Raw genomic sequence first — 19,033 nt, 5'->3', positions numbered from 1 at the left:
CAGTCTGAGATGATTCCAGCTTTATGACATGGCGCATTATCCTGCTGAAAGTAGCCATCAGATGTTGGGTACATTGTGGTCATAAAGGGATGGACATGGTCAGCAACAATACTCAGGTAGGCTTTGGCGTTGCAACGATGCTCAATTGGTACCAAGGGGCCCAAAGAGTGCCAAGAAAATATTCCCCACACCATGACACCACCACCACCAGCCTGAACCGTTGATACAAGGCAGGATGGATCCATGCTTTCATGTTGTTGACGCCAAATTCTGACCCTACCATCCGAATGTCGCAGCAGAAATCGAGACTCATCAGACCAGGCAACGTTTTTCCAATCTTCAATTGTCCAATTTCGATGAGCTTGTGCAAATTGTAGCCTCAGTTTCCTGTTCTTAGCTGAAAGGAGTGGCACCCGGTGTGGTCTTCTGCTGCTGTAGCCCATCTGCCTCAAAGTTCGATGTACTGTGTGTTCAGAGATGCTCTTCTGGCTACCTTGGTTGTAACTGGTGGCTATTTGAGTCACTGTTGCCTTTCTATCAGCTCCTCTGACCTCTGGCATCAACAACGCATTTCCGCCCACAGAACTGCCGCTCACTGGATGTTTTTTCTTTTTCGGACCATTCTCTGTAAACCCTAGAGATGGTTGTGCGTGAAAATCCCAGTAGATCAGCAGTTTCTGAAATACTCAGACCAGCCCTTCTGGCACCAACAACCATGCCACGTTCAAAGGCACTCAAATCACCTTTCTTCCCCATACTGATGCTCTGTTTGAACTGCAGGAGATTGTCTTGACCATGTCTACATGCCTAAATGCACTGAGTTGCCGCCATGTGATTGGCTGATTAGAAATTAAGTGTTAACGAGCAGTTGGACAGGTGTACCTAATAAAGTGGCCGGTGAGTGTATAAGCTAGCTTAGAGAAACACACATACAGTTATGGTGTTGTCAGGATCTGAGTTGTATAGAAAATTGTTGTGTGCTTTTGGTGATGTTCATCTGGGGATTTGAGCTGGTGTTTTGTGGTTCTTTGACCGGTTCTCTTACCACTGAGCTGTTGGGATAGTGGTTGGGTATCCGCCACAGTGTTTACTTGAGCTTGCTTTGTGTCTCGGTGGATGCGAGTTTCAGGTGTGTGTAATTGTTGTCAACCTATCAGGTCTTTCCGGGGTCTGTATTAGGCTGACTGCTGGCTTCAGTCTTTGCTGATTTTTGTGGTTACCAGCTAGGATTCTTGGCCCAGTCTTGAAGGAGAGTTTAGTTGGAGCTGTACGATTTCAGGAGCTGAATTGGAAGTGGTGTGAGTTTTGTTCTGTGTGAGAGTCTGTTTTCCCTCAAACATTCCTACTCAACCCCTGTCCTGTATTTCTGGCTGCCTGTCACTGTTTGGTATTAGTGAATTCCTGTTTAGGGTTTCAGGTTTGTTTTGCCCCTGTCCTGTGATACCTTTCTTCACTACTCCACTTTTCCTCTCCTCAATTCCTGTTGTGTGTTTAGTGGTTGTGCTGCACCTGTTCGTTCTCCAGGACGTCCCATCCTAGTTGTTACTGTTTACTGCTGCACTTATCCTTTGGCTAGGGGTGACCACCTCTAGTTTTCCAGTCCCTAGCCTCTTTCAGCTCTCATCCTACCTGTCTGTTAGGTCTTCGTGTTTAGAGAGCCAGTAGTTGTCAGGGCCGAGCTTAGCTCGGATACAGCTGACCAACACCCTCAGACAGGGCCTAGTCAGCCATCGTAGCGCTAGAGACAGCTTTCCTATCCCGTTTCCCTAGTAGTGCTAGCACCATTCAGTACCACGGTTGTCAGGCATTGACACAACCGTGACAGGTGTATATAGTGGGTTCTGCTTTAATGGAGGGATAGAGGTAGTTTTAATACGTTGTATAGACAAAGAACAGGTTGGACTAGTATAATTAGTATAACATCATTGGTGGCAAAGTTGTAAAATAGTTCTTGCACATGGCTATTGGATAAGAAACTGGAGAGAAGTCGCATCCCATTAGGGCTGAGGTGGAATGTGAGCTCTCTATACAAAGAGGAGTGTAAAATGGCACCACATGGCCCTGGTGGTTACACAATGGAGGTTACACAAGCTGACATCCTCCACAATTTCTTGAATTATATATGACTAGCTATACCCGCGACTTCGTCCGCAGCCCCCTCACCCTTTGCATACTCCACCTGCAGTGCCGCTCCGGCCCCCCCCCCCCTGTGCCTTGTGGGCGCAGCAGGCCCGTCGAACACCAGTGTGTCCATGGACCCCCACCTTGCACCCCACCGACCCACTCCCTCTCCTCTCGCCCCTGGCCCCCTACTTTTTTTCCCCTAACCGCTCCCCATTCCCTTGTTCCCTCCTCCCTCCCTAACTTGTGACCTTAGGCCCCCTTACCCCCCCCTTTCCCACACCACCCCGGGCCCCCTTTCCCCCTTTCGTTGTACATACCCTCCCCCACCCTGTGCCCTGTTTTTGCCCTCCCGAAACCATCCCACACACACGAACTTGTGACCCATGACTCACCCCACTCCACCCCGGGCTCCCCGTGTGCCGAGGTTACAGGGGTGCGTAGGGTTGGGAGACCGTGCAACGTTGCGTCCATACGCGGCACAAGTAGACGGCGGTTTGCGGGAGCTCGGCAGGCTGCAGCGATGCCGGCATCATGTGTGGTTCTCGTCTGCTGGCATGCACAACGCTATGCTCTTCATCTCCGTGCGCGGCCGGATTGTGGCTCTATAGCTCTGTCCTCGCAGTGGCCTGCTCCAATCGGAGCCCCGCGCCTGACATGGTGATGTCATCTGAGGTCCTTCAGCCTACACTGGCTGGGAATTCTGTGCTCACAGATGGCCAAACCGGCAATATATGGGGATTGTGAGGCGCCTATGTTCTTTTCCGGGTGTCATTCTAGGCATGTGCGAAATTTCATTGAAATCCGTTTGGCCATTGCTGCGTGAAAGCGGAACAAACATCCAAACACACAAACATCCAAATACACAAACTTTCACATGTATAATATTAGTAAGGCTAGTACTCATCTGGTATTGCGGTGGTTTTATTATAGCACTGAATTACATTTTCGTTACCTCTAATATAATTGTCAGCTAGCAAGTGTAGCTTTTTTTTCTAATTTTTGTTTGCTTTTTAGTTTTCTGGCAATAAAACATTATAATTATTATTATTTAGGATGCCATAGGTTTGCATACTGAATAGTTTTATTCAATGGGAATAATAATCATCCTGTCACCACATGATGGCGTACCAAGAGAGATTATGCCACTAAAACCAGGCGGACATAAGGAAGGACACTTCTTTTGTCAATGCACTAAGGTTAAGAGCATCAATCACTGATTCACCTTGAAAAACAGGGGAGACAGATTAGGGGCGATTTTAGGAGCAGATTTTGTGGTGGAAAATGCTTCAAGATCCGCTCTAAAAATGCAGCGTAAATCAGCTCATGAAACTGCTAGTGATCTGATAGTGAGCTAGATGAGGAAGATTGTTTTAGCAGCTCTTGAAAATATCTCACCTCGAATGCCTCTAAAGCCACTTTTAGTCATAGAGGAGGCCAAAGACAACTTGTTCCTCCTCGTCCTCTCCTGAACAAGAGAGCTTTGAGTGGTACAGATCTTCCCAATCTCACTTTCTTCCCATTCTCTCTGACTCTCCAGCAGCCATTCCAAAGTATCTCGTCCTAACACATCCTATTAAGATATTAACAAACATTGTTAAAAAATATCAAAATCCCTGTCCACGTAATTTACAGTATAAGCAGATGTGTCTATTCTAGGTATCAATAAGTATGAATGTTTGTGGTAGTATTATAATATACAGTACATAGCCTGGCTATTCTGAGCCTTCAGTGTTATTGGATTAATGGATTTATGTCCACCCTTGCAAACATTTGTTGTCACTTCAATGCTTCAATTGTGTTTCCACAACGTGGGGCCTTAGCCTATGGGGTATTCCCAGAACAAGAATCATATTTCATATACAAAAAGTGATTGTCATCCATTGAATGTAATTAGCCATATTATATATATCAATAGAAAGAGCACAATGAGATTCCCCTACCACCAAATTTCTATATGAGCATCATTGCCACTGCATACATCTTGTACTGTAGTTGATCTTGTGTGTTGATCAGTGTATGAATCTCTGTAAAGAGGAATCCCCTGTGCAATTGGGAAGAGCACAAAGCAAGTTGTATCTGGGAAATGTAGTTTTCGCTAGTGTAGCAGTCACATACTGCATTGGATGGACCACGAAGTTTGGCCATTGTAGGCTGAAAATGTAATGGAGCTCTGGTGGTGCAGATCTTGGAAGAGAGAACACAATGGGAGTGGGTAATGTCACAGTTACTGTGTAATTTATCTGCAGGTCTGCTTAATTTTTTAAAAAAAACAACAACAAAAAAACCATAGTATGTTTAGAAAACCCCTTAACGGCTGGCGAGACATTTGGTGTACTTGTAGCAGGTTAGCTTCTGCAAAATCACTGGCAGCTTACCCGCTGTGAAGTACAGTAACAGCATAGTGTATGGGATATGAATATAAAAAATAAAGACGTGTCTGGTGCTATGGATATTGACCATACAACTTGTCAATTATTACTACACGCTTGGCTGTGGCAGTGTAAAGGTTGAAGACCAGATTAGCCATATGGCCACTGCTAAAAGCTGGCTGTTTTTTGCCATTGACACATGCAATGTTGGATGTTGGCCATAGAGACCCTGCAATGGACCTGATCTGTGTGCCCTTAGCCCTAAGGTGGAAAATAGAAGAAATGAATGTGCAAAGAACACATGCATTGAAAAACCACAGAAAAAAAACTTGTCAAGATTTCCAACTGTTAACAGAGTAGCAAAGACACACAGACATTGTAAGGGTTGATTCACATCTGTGTTGGTATTCAGTTCTGGGAGTCCACATGGGGACCCTCCCAAACAGAATACCAAATGCAATTGCAAGTGCTGTGCAGTAAAAGCACACGGACTCCATAAACTATAATGGCGTCCATGTGCTTGCCGCCAGATCTCGGCACAGAACATGCGGACAGGAAAGTACTTCATAATCTACTTTCCTGTCCGCATAATTCATGTGGGCAGCGCGCGGCAAGCACATGGACCCCATTATAGTCTATGGGGTCTGTGTGCTTTCACTGCACAGCACTTGCAAATGTTTGGTATTCCATTTGGGGGGTCCCCAGGGACTCTCCGAACGGATTACCAAACGCAGATGTGACCAAAGGGTCATACAACTTCAGGCTATAACCTTGGGTACAAAATGAATGTTCTCTGGTGATAAATAGAAGATCAGTCTTCCCAGTTGTTGTATATGTTTCTGTATCCAATGCGTTGGATGCCTAAAGGATAAAAATAGGAATATTAATAAATAGTATATATCAGGTGCACTCATCAAATAGGCAACAGTGTAACATAAAATTCATCTAAAAAGAATATACTGCTGTTTAGAAATGCATAACTATTGAAATTAAATAACATGGTTTGTTATATCCGGATCAGATGTAGCAGAGATAACCTGAACTTCAATTGGTTATACTGCTACTTTTGCTACACCACACTGTACAATTTCTCCAGTATTATAATTTAACAAAGTATCCTAATGTGCAAATAGCAGTGATCTTAGTGGTGACTTGCAATGATGCCTTATGTCTCATTTAGGTCTAGCCCTGTGTTTCAATGGCCTCGACAAAGTGCCCCCATTATCTCTACTCATGGAAACAGAAGCAAAGTATAAATACCCCAACAGGTCATCTTCAGTTAATATGTGTCCAAGGTGTCCCGTGAATTCTTCAGACAGACAGTATGACTTCAGCTCTTCCAAATGGAATAGTAAATGTTTCCTATTGATGCGGGAAATGTCGTCTTTTCCAATAAAACCAACTAAAGGTCCCAAAAGATCCAGGTCTTGTGCAGTTATCTCCCCATGTATTGGGATGTGCTAGAAACAAAGCAATTTATTCATCCACTTCCAGACACATTTACTCAATTCTCCCATTATTTTTTTTTATTAATATATTCTCATTTCACCAAACTGTTTTAGGTTATCCTTAGACATTTCAAGATCCATAAACATTGTCTTAGCTATCTTACATATACTGTATCTTTTTTTTTTTTTTGCTACGCTAGTTTTTATATGCATGTATGCTTGTCTAACAATAGGAAATGTCTTTCTTTAAAGGGAACCTGTCACATTATTTGGGGCCATTAAACCATGCAGTCAGGATTCAGGGCCCCAAACCTGGCAATATAAAAAACTGCCTTTTCATCCAACCTGGACAAAAAAGATTATATACCTTACTAGAGATGAGTCCAAGACTTGTCTCTTTGACTTTGGTAACATGTGCAGTGTACTGAAGCCAATGACAGCACACCCACATGTGCATGTGCCTGAAGCCAAAGTAAGTTTGGGGTCCAAATTCCTAATTCCTAGTTACACAACTGCATGCTAGTGGTTTTAGGGTTCCCACACCTGACTACTAAGTTCGGGGTCCTAAATAGAGATGAGCGAGTAGTATTCGATCAAGCAGGTATTCGATCGAATACTATGGTATTCGAAATATTCATACTCGATCGAATACTACTCGCTATTCGCAGTAAATATTTGATTCAGAACCAGCGTTAATTGGCCAAATGCTATACAGTGTATAGCATTCGGCAAATCAACGCTGATTTTGCAGCAGGCTCATCCTTGCTAGTCGGGAGAGATGGCAGCTTGCTGTTACGAGGGAAAGGACTTTATCTCATAGGAATCCATTGACCAGCGTTGATTGGCCAGTGTACAGCATTCGGACAATCAACGCTGGTTCTGCCGGAGGTTCATCTGTGAGGAGGCGGAGCAGTCTCCATTGTGGTCCAATTTTAAACTCCGCCTCCTCACAGACGAGCCTCTGCGTTGACCAGCGTTGATTGGCCAGTGTACAGCATTCGGCCAATCAACACTGATTCTGCCGGAGGCTCGTCTGTGAGGAGGCAGAGTCTATGATCGGACCACAGCAGCGTTGATTTGCCGCAGGCTCGTCTTTGCTAGTCAGGAGAGCTGGCAGCTTGCGGTTACGAGGGACCTTACTTTTTATCAGCACAACTGCAAGCGCTGTGCAGTTAAAGCGCACGGACCCCATAGACTATAATAGGGTCCGTGCGCTTTAACTGCACAGCGCTCCTCCTAAACACTCTCCTCCTGCTATTCATGGACTTGGTGACTCTCCTTTAGTCGAATAGTGGTTTCCCCTGAAACGAGCATTTTTTCCCATAGACTATAATGGGATTCGATATTCGATCGAGTAGTCGAATATTGAGGCTCTACTCTAAACGAATATCGAATCTTGAATATTTCACTGTTCGCTCATCTCTAGTCCTAAATCCCAGTTGCACAACAGCTTACTGGTGGTTTTAGGGGCCCCAAACCTGGTGACAGAGTCCTTGTAAATATACAGCCATGATATTTTGCTAAGTCATTATCACAAAGAAAAATCAAATAATTTCATTTCTCTATACACATATACAGCCAATAGACCTGTAAGACTCCCTCACCAAGATATGCAGAGCTCTCTGAGCCAATATAGACTTCTTATGAGAGGGTAGCTCCATGAAACTTGTTGGGTACTTATGAGCATGTTCCAGGAATAACTTCACCGATTCATTAGAAAGTCTATCAATTAGTTTTACTCTGGAAAAATATAGAATAATAATTTTCATAAGGCACTTTGGGTATTATTATAACATCACATTAACTAGATTATACAGTGGCACTCAGCATTAAAAGGGTATTCCCAACTCCAGGATTTAGGCTAAGGCTTAGGATCCATATTTAGGCTAAGGCTCCATCCTGCAGAAATAAAGCACTGCAGGCAAAACTGCAGCGGGAAAGCGCCATGGTTCTTCCCACACTGCTTTAAACAGAAAGTTCTGAGTTTTCCTCCGTGGACTTTCCATAGGTATAATTGACATGCTGTGATTTTCAAAACTGTGCTGTTTTTGGAAATCGCGGCGTGTCCACACGGCGCTTTTTACTGCAAAGTGGGAATGAGATACGCTAGAATCTCATCCACTCTGCCTGTACTGTAATACGCCACGATTTTTCCCACGACGTTTCTGCCACTGGCAATTCGCAGTGTTTCCATCACATGGGGTCTCGGCCTTAAACTTGTAGCTTAAGCTACAATGTTTTACTTAATCTGTTCCGTTTGTCAGATACAGCTGAATATGTGTCCTTAGTGTTTATAGCTCATTGCCTAGGTTACAGAACACCTCTCTGGATGGACTGATAGCTCAGTCCTTGTTCCCAGCCACCTATATTTTCTTCTCTTGTCTTAATGCTTATTGTTTTCAGTTGGTGAACTCTGATAAGGACTAAGAAGGTTTCCTGATCAGTTCATCTGTTATCTCTGTATGTAAATCCACAGGTAATTGCAGTTTATAACAAGCACAAAGCATATTGCTGGATTGAGCTAAAAACCAGGAAGTGGAGGGGAGAGGAGACAGGAGGGCAAGTAAAATCCTGAGATGGGAAAATCCCTTTACGTTACACATATATTAAAATAATACAAAGTAAAGAAGCGCAGAAGGCAAGAGAAAAGGGAACCATCACTCCTCCCATGAATTCCTTAGAATCTCCCAAACTAAAATGATAACAATAATGGATTACCTAAAAAGTACTGCTTAATATACCCCATCAGCCTTCACTATTACCATGCCAGGAATCTGCTAGTAATCTAAGACTAAGTTAACAATTGCACTGGGCTCTCCATCATTTGGATCTGCCAGGGGAGAGCTCGTCCACTAAAACAGCGGTTACTCGCTGACACCCGGACTATAATGGGGTCCGTCAGGTGTCTATCGGGTTTCTGCCATTTTTATATTGAAGAGCAGAGTGCAAACTTGTCCTTGTAGAGGGGCACGGTACATAAAGAAGCTTTTGAACCTTTTTATTTTGGTGATCAGTGAGGTTCAGCACCTGTACTCAACAATAAAAACTTTATTTTGACACCTCAAAAGTTTTGTGACAGCACTTGAGACCTCTTTCTAGGAATCAGTATTTCAGCAGAAGTTTATTAAGCAGTTAGTTCTGATGTAAATAACCTGTATTATACTTTTTAATGACTAAGCACCAAGTTTTTGTATCTTATGGCCTTACTACTGGTGTTATGCACCTACGGAAGATCAGTGATGAATTCAGGTCCCATCCAACCTGTGTCTTCCCAGGAAAGCTCAGGGCGCTTTTGAATCTCCTCCAAGATGCACTTCCTCTATAAAAGATATATAGAGAAATCTTAATGAATGAAATCTGAAAACGTAGCCATATTTTTTAACCAAAGTGCACTTCTTACAAGACTTTTTCGCAGACCACTAGGGATCCCTTGGAGATACTTAACCACATCTCTGATTTCCGACAGGGTATTAAGTTGCTGTAGATTGTCACATTCAATCCCATTAGCCAGGGTTCCAAGGCTGCTATTAACAGGGAAAAGATATTACAATGTGATTGTAACCCTAGCCTACAGATAAGCCTCACATTACACAACAAGGTTGTGTTGCATTTATTCTCAATGTTCAGTGCTCCTCCTGGAGGTTATCTTTTCTCATTACACATAGACTTACAGGATTGTATTCTTGGTTAGATTTGCACCAGCTTGAATCTTCCTCCAAAGGAATTGAGTCTGTTCCAAAAAATAACATTACAGCGATACATTACACTCATTCAATTTAATATTCTAGAAAATGAACGATCAGGGCAACGGAAAGAATGTGGCTATCCTATCCCTCATCATCATTAGGCTATGTTCACACAGAGTTTCTGAGGGGAAACTATTACCTTTGGGGAATGCTATTAGAGCACTATCACAGCAATAGTGTCCCCCACAGGTAATTATTACTTATAATAATTACTTATTACGGGACACACATTACTTATGGGGGCATTATTATCCAATATCTGGGAGGCTATTACATGTGGCAGAATATTAGGGCTCGTTCACATGGCGGAATATGAAGTGAAAATAAGGCAGACTTCCACCTCAGAATGAGGGTAACCAGCAGAAAGGCTTATTTTATTATCCGTGGAAGGGAAATCCTTTTTTTTCATGTAGATTGTGAGCCCCACATAGAGCTCACAATGTACGTTTTTTTCCCTATCAGTATGTCTTTAGAATATGGGATGGAAATCCATGCAAACATGGGGAGAACATACAAACTCCTTGCAGATGGTTTTGCCCTTGGTGGGATTTGAACACCAGGACTCCAGAGCTGCAAGGCAGCAGTGCTAACCACTGAGCCACCATGTGGCCCCTGTGGAAGGAACATTCTAACAGAAGGGGGAGTGGGTTGCATTTTAACTTTTGCCTCAGGCAGCAGGTAACCTAGAAGAGGCCCTGCATATACTGTAAGTACATCTAGATATACAATTTTCTACAACATATACTAGTACATGGACAACTATTATGTAAATATATACAATACTGCATAGAAGAAATGTCACTTTTGTGATCCATGTCAATAACTAAGGTCCTTAGAGACCTTCAGTGTAAAAGCTGAACACGTGTTTTATGAATGGATTTGGTCAGGACTTTTTGATTTATTATTTTTTTTTGCAATCTTTTTATTCTAGCAACCATTTACTATTTTTAATATAAATCCTAGAAAAAGCTGATCGGAAACAATTGTGCTTTTTATTATGTTAACACATTACATTAATATATGTTTTATTTTGACAGCAATGGAGCCATGTGAGATCTTGCTTTTTGATGTATACTTGACAATTTCAATTATATCAGGTGGCTCAGTCACTAGTATAATACAGTGCAGTACCTGGGAACATTAGTGTATTATACCTGTGATGTAAACATTGCTAGGTAACCTATTAGGCCCTGTTTCTGGCAAAGCCTAATAGATGTAGCAAGATGACTGCCAGAGGGACTATTGTCAGGCCAAAGCAACATTTTAGGCTCATGTGCTCTCATTGAAGAGGGTATGATCAGTGTCTTAGATGCAACAGTCGCTATTGACTGTGGCAACTTAGGTGTTAAATAATTGCGATCAGTGTCATCAAGTGTCAATTAGAGAGACTTCAGCAGTCAGCGTCTGAGCACAGCTCCTGTACCCACATGACCAGAATGATGCACACATATGGCACTTTCTTGTACCTAAACTTTACAGTTGCTGTACATTTTACACCAGGGGTTAATTTGTGATTTAACATTACATTTTTTTGGTGTTAATAATGCTTAAATTCTGTGAACATAAAAAGATCTGAAACTTTCTAATCTGCTTTATTTTTCAATTCTTCACTATCTAGAAGATGTTTGTTTGTGGTCAGTGAATGAGAATAATTCAGCAAACCCTGTACAATATATCTCGTCCTGCTGTCATCTGAGAAGTGAATACAATTGTATCCAGGCTGGTACCTGCTGTGGCATCCAGGCAACTTCTCCATACAGGCTCATATTCCGGAGAAGTATCTGTGTATCCAAATGTAACAGCTTCAATGGTGCAAAGGGAAGAAGACATGAGAAGTGCTCAGGCCAGAGTTCAACATCTTGGATATGTCTCTACATTAATAAGAATAAAACAACATTTATACAAAACAAAAGAAATATTTGGAATTTTGAGATCTAACCTAAGTCTAGCAAGCAACATAACATAACTTTATGATTATTTTATAAGTGTAGTAAGAACACTAGCATACAGTCCTATGAAAAAGTTTGGGCACCCCTATTAATCTTAATCATTTTTAGTTCTAAATATTTTGGTGTTTGCAACAGCCATTTCAGTTTGATATATCTAATAACTGATGGACACAGTAATATTTCAGGATTGAAATGAGGTTTATTGTACTAACAGAAAATGCGCAATATGCATTAAACCAAAATTTGACCGGTGCAAAAGTATGGGCACCCTTATCATTTTATTGATTTGAATACTCCTAACTACTTTTTACTGACTTACTGAAGCACAAAATTGGTTTTGTAACCTCAGTGAGCTTTGAACTTCATAGCCAGGTGTATCCAATCATGAGAAAAGGTATTTAAGGTGGCCAATTGCAAGTTGTTCTACTATTTGACTCTCCTCTGAAGAGTGGCATCATGGGCTACTCAAAACAACTCTCAAATGATCTGAAAACAAAGATTGTTCAACATAGTTGTTCAGCGGAAGGATACAAAAAGCTGTCTCAGAGATTTAACCTGTCAGTTTCCACTGTGAGGAACATAGTAAGGAAATGGAAGACCACAGGGACAGTTCTTGTTAAGCCCAGAAGTGGCAGGCCAAGAAAAATATCAGAAAGGCAGAGAAGAAGAATGGTGAGAACAGTCAAGGACAATCCACAGACCACCTCCAAAGAGCTGCAGCATCATCTTGCTGCAGATGGTGTCACTGTGCATCGGTCAACTATACAGCGCACTTTGCACAAATAGAAGCTGTATGGGAGAGTGATGAGAAAGAAGCCGTTTCTGCACGTACGCCACAAATAGAGTTGCCTGAGGTATGAAAAAGCACATTTGGACAAGGCAGCTTCATTTTGGAAACAAAAATGGAGTTGTTTGGTTATAAAAAAAGGCGTTATGCATGGCGTCCAAAAAGAAACAGCATTCCAAGAAAAACACATGCTACCCACTGTAAAATTTGGTGGAGGTTCCATCATGCTTTGGGGCTGTGTGGCCAATGCCGGCATCGGGAATCTTGTTAAAGTTGAGGGTCGCATGGATTCCACTCAGTATCAGCAGATTCTTGAGAATAATGTTCAAGAATCAGTGACGAAGTTGAAGTTACGCCGGGGATGGATATTTCAGCAAGACAATGATCCAAAACACTGCTCCAAATCAACTCAGGCATTCATGCAGAGGAACAATTACAATGTTCTGGAATGGCCATCCCAGTCCCCAGACCTGAATATCATTGAACATCTGTGGGATGATTTGAAGCGGGCTGTCCATGCTCGGCGACCATCTAACTTAACTGAACTTGAATTGTTTGTCCAAAATACCTTCATCCAGGATCCAGGAACTGATTAAAAGCTACAGGAAGCGACTAGAGGCTGTTATCTTTGCAAAAGGAGGATGTACTAAATATTAATGTCACTTTTCTGTTGAGGTGCCCATACTTTTGCACCGGTCAAATTTTGGTTTAATGCATATTGCGCATTTTCTGTTAGTACAATAAACCTCATTTCAATCCTGAAATATTACTGTGTCCATCAGTTATTAGATATATCAAACTGAAATGGCTGTTGCAAATACCAAAATATTTAGAACTAAAAATGATTAAGATTAATAGGGGTGCCCAAACTTTTTCATAGGACTGTATCTTACATGCAGATTTAGCCAGACCTGACACATATCTATATAGTATTTTCACATTGTATAGTATAGTATTTAAATATTGTCTAAAATGAATGTCACGGTATTTGGATTCTCTCACATTTTTAGCTTTAGGATTTAAATGCTTCATTTGACTCTTTGGAATGTTACCAAATATTTAGGATAATTTATTTCATGGCGTAAGATATTAGTTACCTGATGAGGATTCATGTACCAGTGATGTGTTCATGAACCTTGTTGCACTTATCACATAAAGCGTGCCGGTCGTTTCAGGTGACTTCATGTGTGTACATGAGAGGTAACACTGGCTATTATATAACTTATACTTTGCATTTTTTAGCAGTCTTTATCTGTAGTTTGCAGCTAGTGGTTGGAGAGTAGTTGCCCTACACTGCACACAGTAAATACAGGAGAATCTTCTCTATAACTGGCTCTATCTCACTCACTCACTCACTCAGAATCATATAACACATATATAAAGAAGTACTGACGTGAATAAAGTACTTGGGCTGAGATAGAAACTTGTATGTATGTTCCATATAGGCATTTATGATATGGGGTAAACATACCCTTAATGACTGCATTAAAGCCGCTTTTTGAGCAGACGTCAGTAGAGGCAGCGAAGGTCGTAGACAATGGCAAGCTTTGGCTAATAAAGAGGTGGAGAGAGAACGCAAGTGTTCTGGGCTGAGAACGGGAAGCAGGGAGTGCAGGTCACAAATCACCTGCTCTGCAACCTACGAAATAATATGCATTATTTTTACCAGAAAGTCAAAATACAGCTAGTCATATTGTTTTAACACAGAATATGTTTTCAATAGGCATCACCAGCATATTAGGAAAAATATAAGGTGAGATGTAAGAAGACTATTTTTACAGATCTATCCTGTAGCATTTATTGATATAGGAAAGAATATTAAGGCTCCATAAAGCCCATAATTTTATAGAGCTCTAATATATTGTATAGGATCCCATTACACCTCTATAAGCCTCCTATTTCATAAAGGAGCATTCAGAGTTCAGAGTCAGATTCCTTTGTTTCTTGAGAATAGCTTGTTAGTAAGACTCCATACAGCGCACTATATGGCATCCCATAGAGTGCTTAGGGCTCTATAGTACAGAGCTGCAGGCACTCCATTTGTCACATACAGCCTCCAGATTTTAGTGTATTTCAAGTGGTTTTGTGGAAAGCTCCAGTGAATTTTGTCATAAGAGATAATTGTAAATTGTAAATCTATTACTACAACACATTCTGATCTGCTAGAAATCTGTGTTTCCTTCCAGTTTATAAGAATAAACTATTGGAGTATAGTATATTGGAGTATACTATATTTATTCTTATAGCTTCATATCATGATCCAATACTTCTACAGACAGATGTGTGACATGCATGAAACATGGAAGTCCAGCATAGACTGTACGGTCTGTACATCAATGCCATACTTCGTTGAGCACTTCCTAACCTTAAAGATGACTTTTCATGTCTTTGGGCACCTATGGTTTTATATACCGCTCGAAAGCCAACAGTGTGCTGAATTCAGCGTACTGTTGGCTTTCCCATTACGTGTCCCAGTGCAAGAGATATCGTTGCCCTTACTGATATCTCTTCACCGTCAGAGCGTTCCTGACAGTCTAGCTGGGCTGTGAGGAATGACCCTCCTGATAGTACTGTCTATAGCTCTGTACTGTGAGAGGGAGCGTTCCTTACGCCCAGCCATAATGCTATGAGGTGAGGAACACCCCCCCAGTACTAGTCTATGGGCAAGTTCCTCACCGCTCACCATCATTCCTGGGCAGTAATGAATGCCCCTCTGACAGTACAGCACTATGGACAGTACTATCAGGAAGGGTGTTCCCAACTACACTGTCAGGAACACCCTTCTGATGGTGAATAGATATCGGTAAGGGCATCAATATCTCTTGCACCAGGGCATATAACAGGAAAATCTGCTTTCTAGCAGAATATAAAACCGTAGGTGCCCGAGGACATGAAAGGTCCTATTTAAAGGGGTTGTACAGGAATATGGATTTTAAAATCAATGGGAACTGAGCTACAATACCAGCACCCAGTCACTACACAGGGCACAGAGGAAACTGCTTCTGGCCCTGTGTTATATATAGTATGGGTTCCAGAACTGGCCCTGTACAGTTGATCAGAGTAGGGGCCGCTGGGTAGCCCGTACTGCTCACATATAATTGCCTGTCTCAAGTATAGGACTAAAAATAAAAATATTCCTGGACAATCCCTTTAAACAGTGTACATATGTATAGATATATTTTGGACATAGTTGGTCACAGATGGATGAAGACAGAAATAACTGAGGAAACAGAAATCCTCACCAGTTAAAATTTACAAACATATAAATCATATCCTAGCATTCAAAACTTACATTAAAGGTTGAGGTAATGTTAGTGAGTATTGATAATGCCTGGAAGAAATGAAAAAGAAAACTTAATTTTATGGGAAAATATTAGGCTATATTTACACAGCAGAATTTTCACACAGATTTTGGTGCAAATTCTCAACAAATTCCATTTAAAATACCATACATGTGAAAGGAGTTTCATATGCATCAGAAATTTTCCATGGCAGATTTTTGATGCTGAAACAGAAGAAATTTGCCACAGATATAGGCAAGTCACTTACCGTATATTGGGTGGAAAACACAAAGATTATCACCACTAAATGACACCAGTGCAAAATGTAAATCCAGGGCACATTTGCAGCAGTAATTTGAGAGTCAGTCTTGGGCTTTTGCAGAGGAAAAATATATTTCACATTGAAATCCATTATGTTAAAATAGCCTAAAACCCTATTTTTATGTAATTAAAAAATGCTAATGTTATTAACTAAGAGAGGTAAGATCTTGTTCCTGGACCACTGTTATGCCATATTCACAGCATAATGTGCAAAATTCATTTATACCCAGGAGAAAATCCATAGAGATTCTGTAACATAGAGGTTGTGGCGTATTCCTGGATTTAATATAGAAGGTGAAATCTGCCAAAATATCTACAGCAGATTAGACGACAAAACACATTAGCATATATTGCCAGGGATGTGCTTTACATTTTAGGTATTAAGTCTTCCACAAGGGAATGTTACATTATTTATGAAAGATGTTCATCACAATTTATCCTTTGTCTGTAACACGTTCAGCACTCTTGAAGGAGCACGGCCGAACCACTTTTGAGGGTTGTGCCAAATTTATTATTGACTGTTCTGACAATTTTTGGTGAAAAATACTGGTGTATATATTCAGCAGGCGTGAAGAAATACAAGGAAGACAACGGCCTCATTTTCCAGTGTATCCAGTATATTCCAGTGTATCCAGTATATTCCAGTGTATTCCAGTGTATCCAGTATATTCCAGTGTATCCAGTATATTTCAGTGTATACAGTATATTCCAGTGTATTCCAATGGACCCAGTATATTCCAGTATATCCCAGTATATCCCAGTGTATTCCAGTATATTCCAGTGTATTCCAATGCACCCAGTATATTCCAGTGTATCCAGTGGGTCTTGTATTAGAGCAGCAGTGTATAAAGTCTGCTGCTCTAATACAAGACCCAATGAAATAAAGTCAGTGTATCCTGTACATTACACTAGACATTAGAGGATGAGGGCTAGTTCACACGGGGGGATAAGGGCGGATTTTAGCACCGAGAGTGATGTGGGCCTCTGCTCATTATACTCGGGGGTCTGAAAAGACCGACGAGTATAATGATAGTCTTTGTGGGTGCCGCGTTGTTACTTACCAGTAAGTAAATAGGACCCGTTACCAGCTGGAGTAACTCCAGCCGGTAACGACCTATTAAGAAAAAAAAAATGCAGCGGTTGCGGCTGTCGCTAAGCCCATAATGTTCCGGGCCCTGTGGCAGCTGCCTCTGTTGCTATGGCAGTAGTTACGCCCCTGCTCGGGAGGTTGCTGCCGCCAGGCGGAAGACACGGCTCACCGCGCCGTGGAAACTGCCTGAAGAAAGGGCAGCTCGCTTCTTTTTTCCACTAGCGGCAAAAATCCGATAGTGGAAAATTGAAGGCTAGCGTTTCACATAGGGCTCCATTGTATGGAGGAGGATTTTGAGGTGAAATATGCCGTCAAAATCAGCTCCATTGGCCCCGTGTGAACTAGCCCTTAAAGTAATAAAATTCATAGCATTTAATTCATAAAAATTCATACAAATATAATGCAAAATTTTAAATAAGTATATTAAACCAAACAATTCAAGAATGTGAATATCTAACCCCAGGATTACTAACCACCACCTTACCTGGGCATTAGAAAGATCAGATGCTCGTAGCTGAGGAAGTAGAGAGGTAACATAATTCTTTGGAAGTGACTGGAAGAACGTGATTCCCATTTCAGGAAGGAGACTTCTCCATCTGCTCAACTCACTAAAATCCAATGTCTGTAAATTAGCCCTTCTCAGTAGACTCACTAAAGAGTAAGCCAGCTGAAAAGCAAATATAATACATCACATAACGCATAGAATCAATAATGATATAATACAAATGGATGGAATTATAAGTCATATCATACACCATATACTATTCACATCGTTTACAAAATGTTCCCCAAAAATATGGTATATGGAACCATATAAAGTTAGAACATATTAGTACTAGAAAGAAAGTACACATATTAGATTGTAGATATAGTTATAGGAGAGGATTTTGTTTTAAATTTACTTCTACATGACTTCCCCCACCACTGTAAAGTTGGCCATATACGACAGATTAAGGATGGAGAAGAAGGCCTTTAGATCATTTTCTCCCAATTGTCAAAGTTTTTTGTGAAACAAACATGATCAACAGATGTTGACCAAAGACAGAAATCTGTGGAAAGACTGATCTGCCATGTTGGATTTATTTGCCTGTTGTTGGTTGTTGGATACCACAGCAAGTGTAGCTGATAACATGGTGCAATGACAAGTTGGTTAGATAAAAGGGATACTGGCATATCGCTGTGATATATCATCATATCATCACCTGGTGGAGCATAAAGCGACTCAGTATGTTGCTGGACTCAAGAGGACAATATGCTACATCATAAATGATAGTGGAATTAATGAGTATTATTGCCCTTTCCTAGCTAGTTTGCTTATCCAGAAACCCATCCAAGTTTTGCCAAGAAGCAATAGCCCTGCATGTAGGGAGCTTAGAAATAATTTTTATGAATAGTATTAAAAGTGATGCATTAAAAGTAGAATAGCTATGACTAAATAGATGCAATAATTCATAAAGCAATATATCCTACTATGACTACTTACCCGTCCACGATGGGAAAGTGTTCTCTGTGAAACACATTCAAGCAGCTTTGTCTCCACTGTTCCTAGTGGGTAGTGGAAAGGCTGGAAATGTTGCAGGTCTTCATATGTCAAGTAACAAATGAGATGACCAAGTCTGCAAAAGCATTTAATGTATGAATTTAAAAAAAAACTAGCATATTAATGCACATAACAAGTTGAAATGGAAGGATCGCCATTACTTTATTTCTATTACATGCTGCCATAGGCGGCCTATACTGTTGTAGTTCTTTGAAACTAAAGTGTCTTTGAAACTGTTGTGTTGATACAGGCAATAGTACAAGTATAACATAGCAGCAGTAGAAGCAGCCTGTAATAGAAATACAGTAATGACAGGTCTGAGAGCCTTCAATAGGCTCCTGGCTGTCGTGGAAATGGATTGCCACTCACTATATTGGA

At 41.1% G+C, this 19,033-nt stretch overlaps 1 protein-coding gene across 1 annotated transcript in view; it reads right to left on the bottom strand.

Annotated features, from left to right (window-relative positions):
- Positions 1-19,033, bottom strand: part of STRC (stereocilin) — a 49,794-nt gene that overhangs the window by 15,717 nt on the left and 15,044 nt on the right. Inside the window, exons 10-21 of the mRNA XM_075275816.1 lie at positions 18,599-18,731; positions 17,600-17,782; positions 15,716-15,754; positions 13,895-14,062; positions 11,415-11,558; positions 9,613-9,671; positions 9,342-9,465; positions 9,169-9,260; positions 7,546-7,681; positions 5,754-5,953; positions 5,264-5,354; positions 3,520-3,694 (exon numbers count right to left, since the gene is read on the bottom strand). Coding sequence (XP_075131917.1) covers positions 3,520-3,694; positions 5,264-5,354; positions 5,754-5,953; positions 7,546-7,681; positions 9,169-9,260; positions 9,342-9,465; positions 9,613-9,671; positions 11,415-11,558; positions 13,895-14,062; positions 15,716-15,754; positions 17,600-17,782; positions 18,599-18,731 — 1,544 coding nt within the window. The remainder of the gene's footprint in view (positions 1-3,519; positions 3,695-5,263; positions 5,355-5,753; positions 5,954-7,545; positions 7,682-9,168; positions 9,261-9,341; positions 9,466-9,612; positions 9,672-11,414; positions 11,559-13,894; positions 14,063-15,715; positions 15,755-17,599; positions 17,783-18,598; positions 18,732-19,033) is intronic.

The sequence above is a fragment of the Leptodactylus fuscus genome, chromosome 5 (assembly GCF_031893055.1).
Source record: "Leptodactylus fuscus isolate aLepFus1 chromosome 5, aLepFus1.hap2, whole genome shotgun sequence".
NCBI lineage: Eukaryota > Metazoa > Chordata > Amphibia > Anura > Leptodactylidae > Leptodactylus > Leptodactylus fuscus.
Note: the sequence above shows the minus strand (reverse complement) of the source record. Positions and strands in the feature narration are given on the sequence as shown.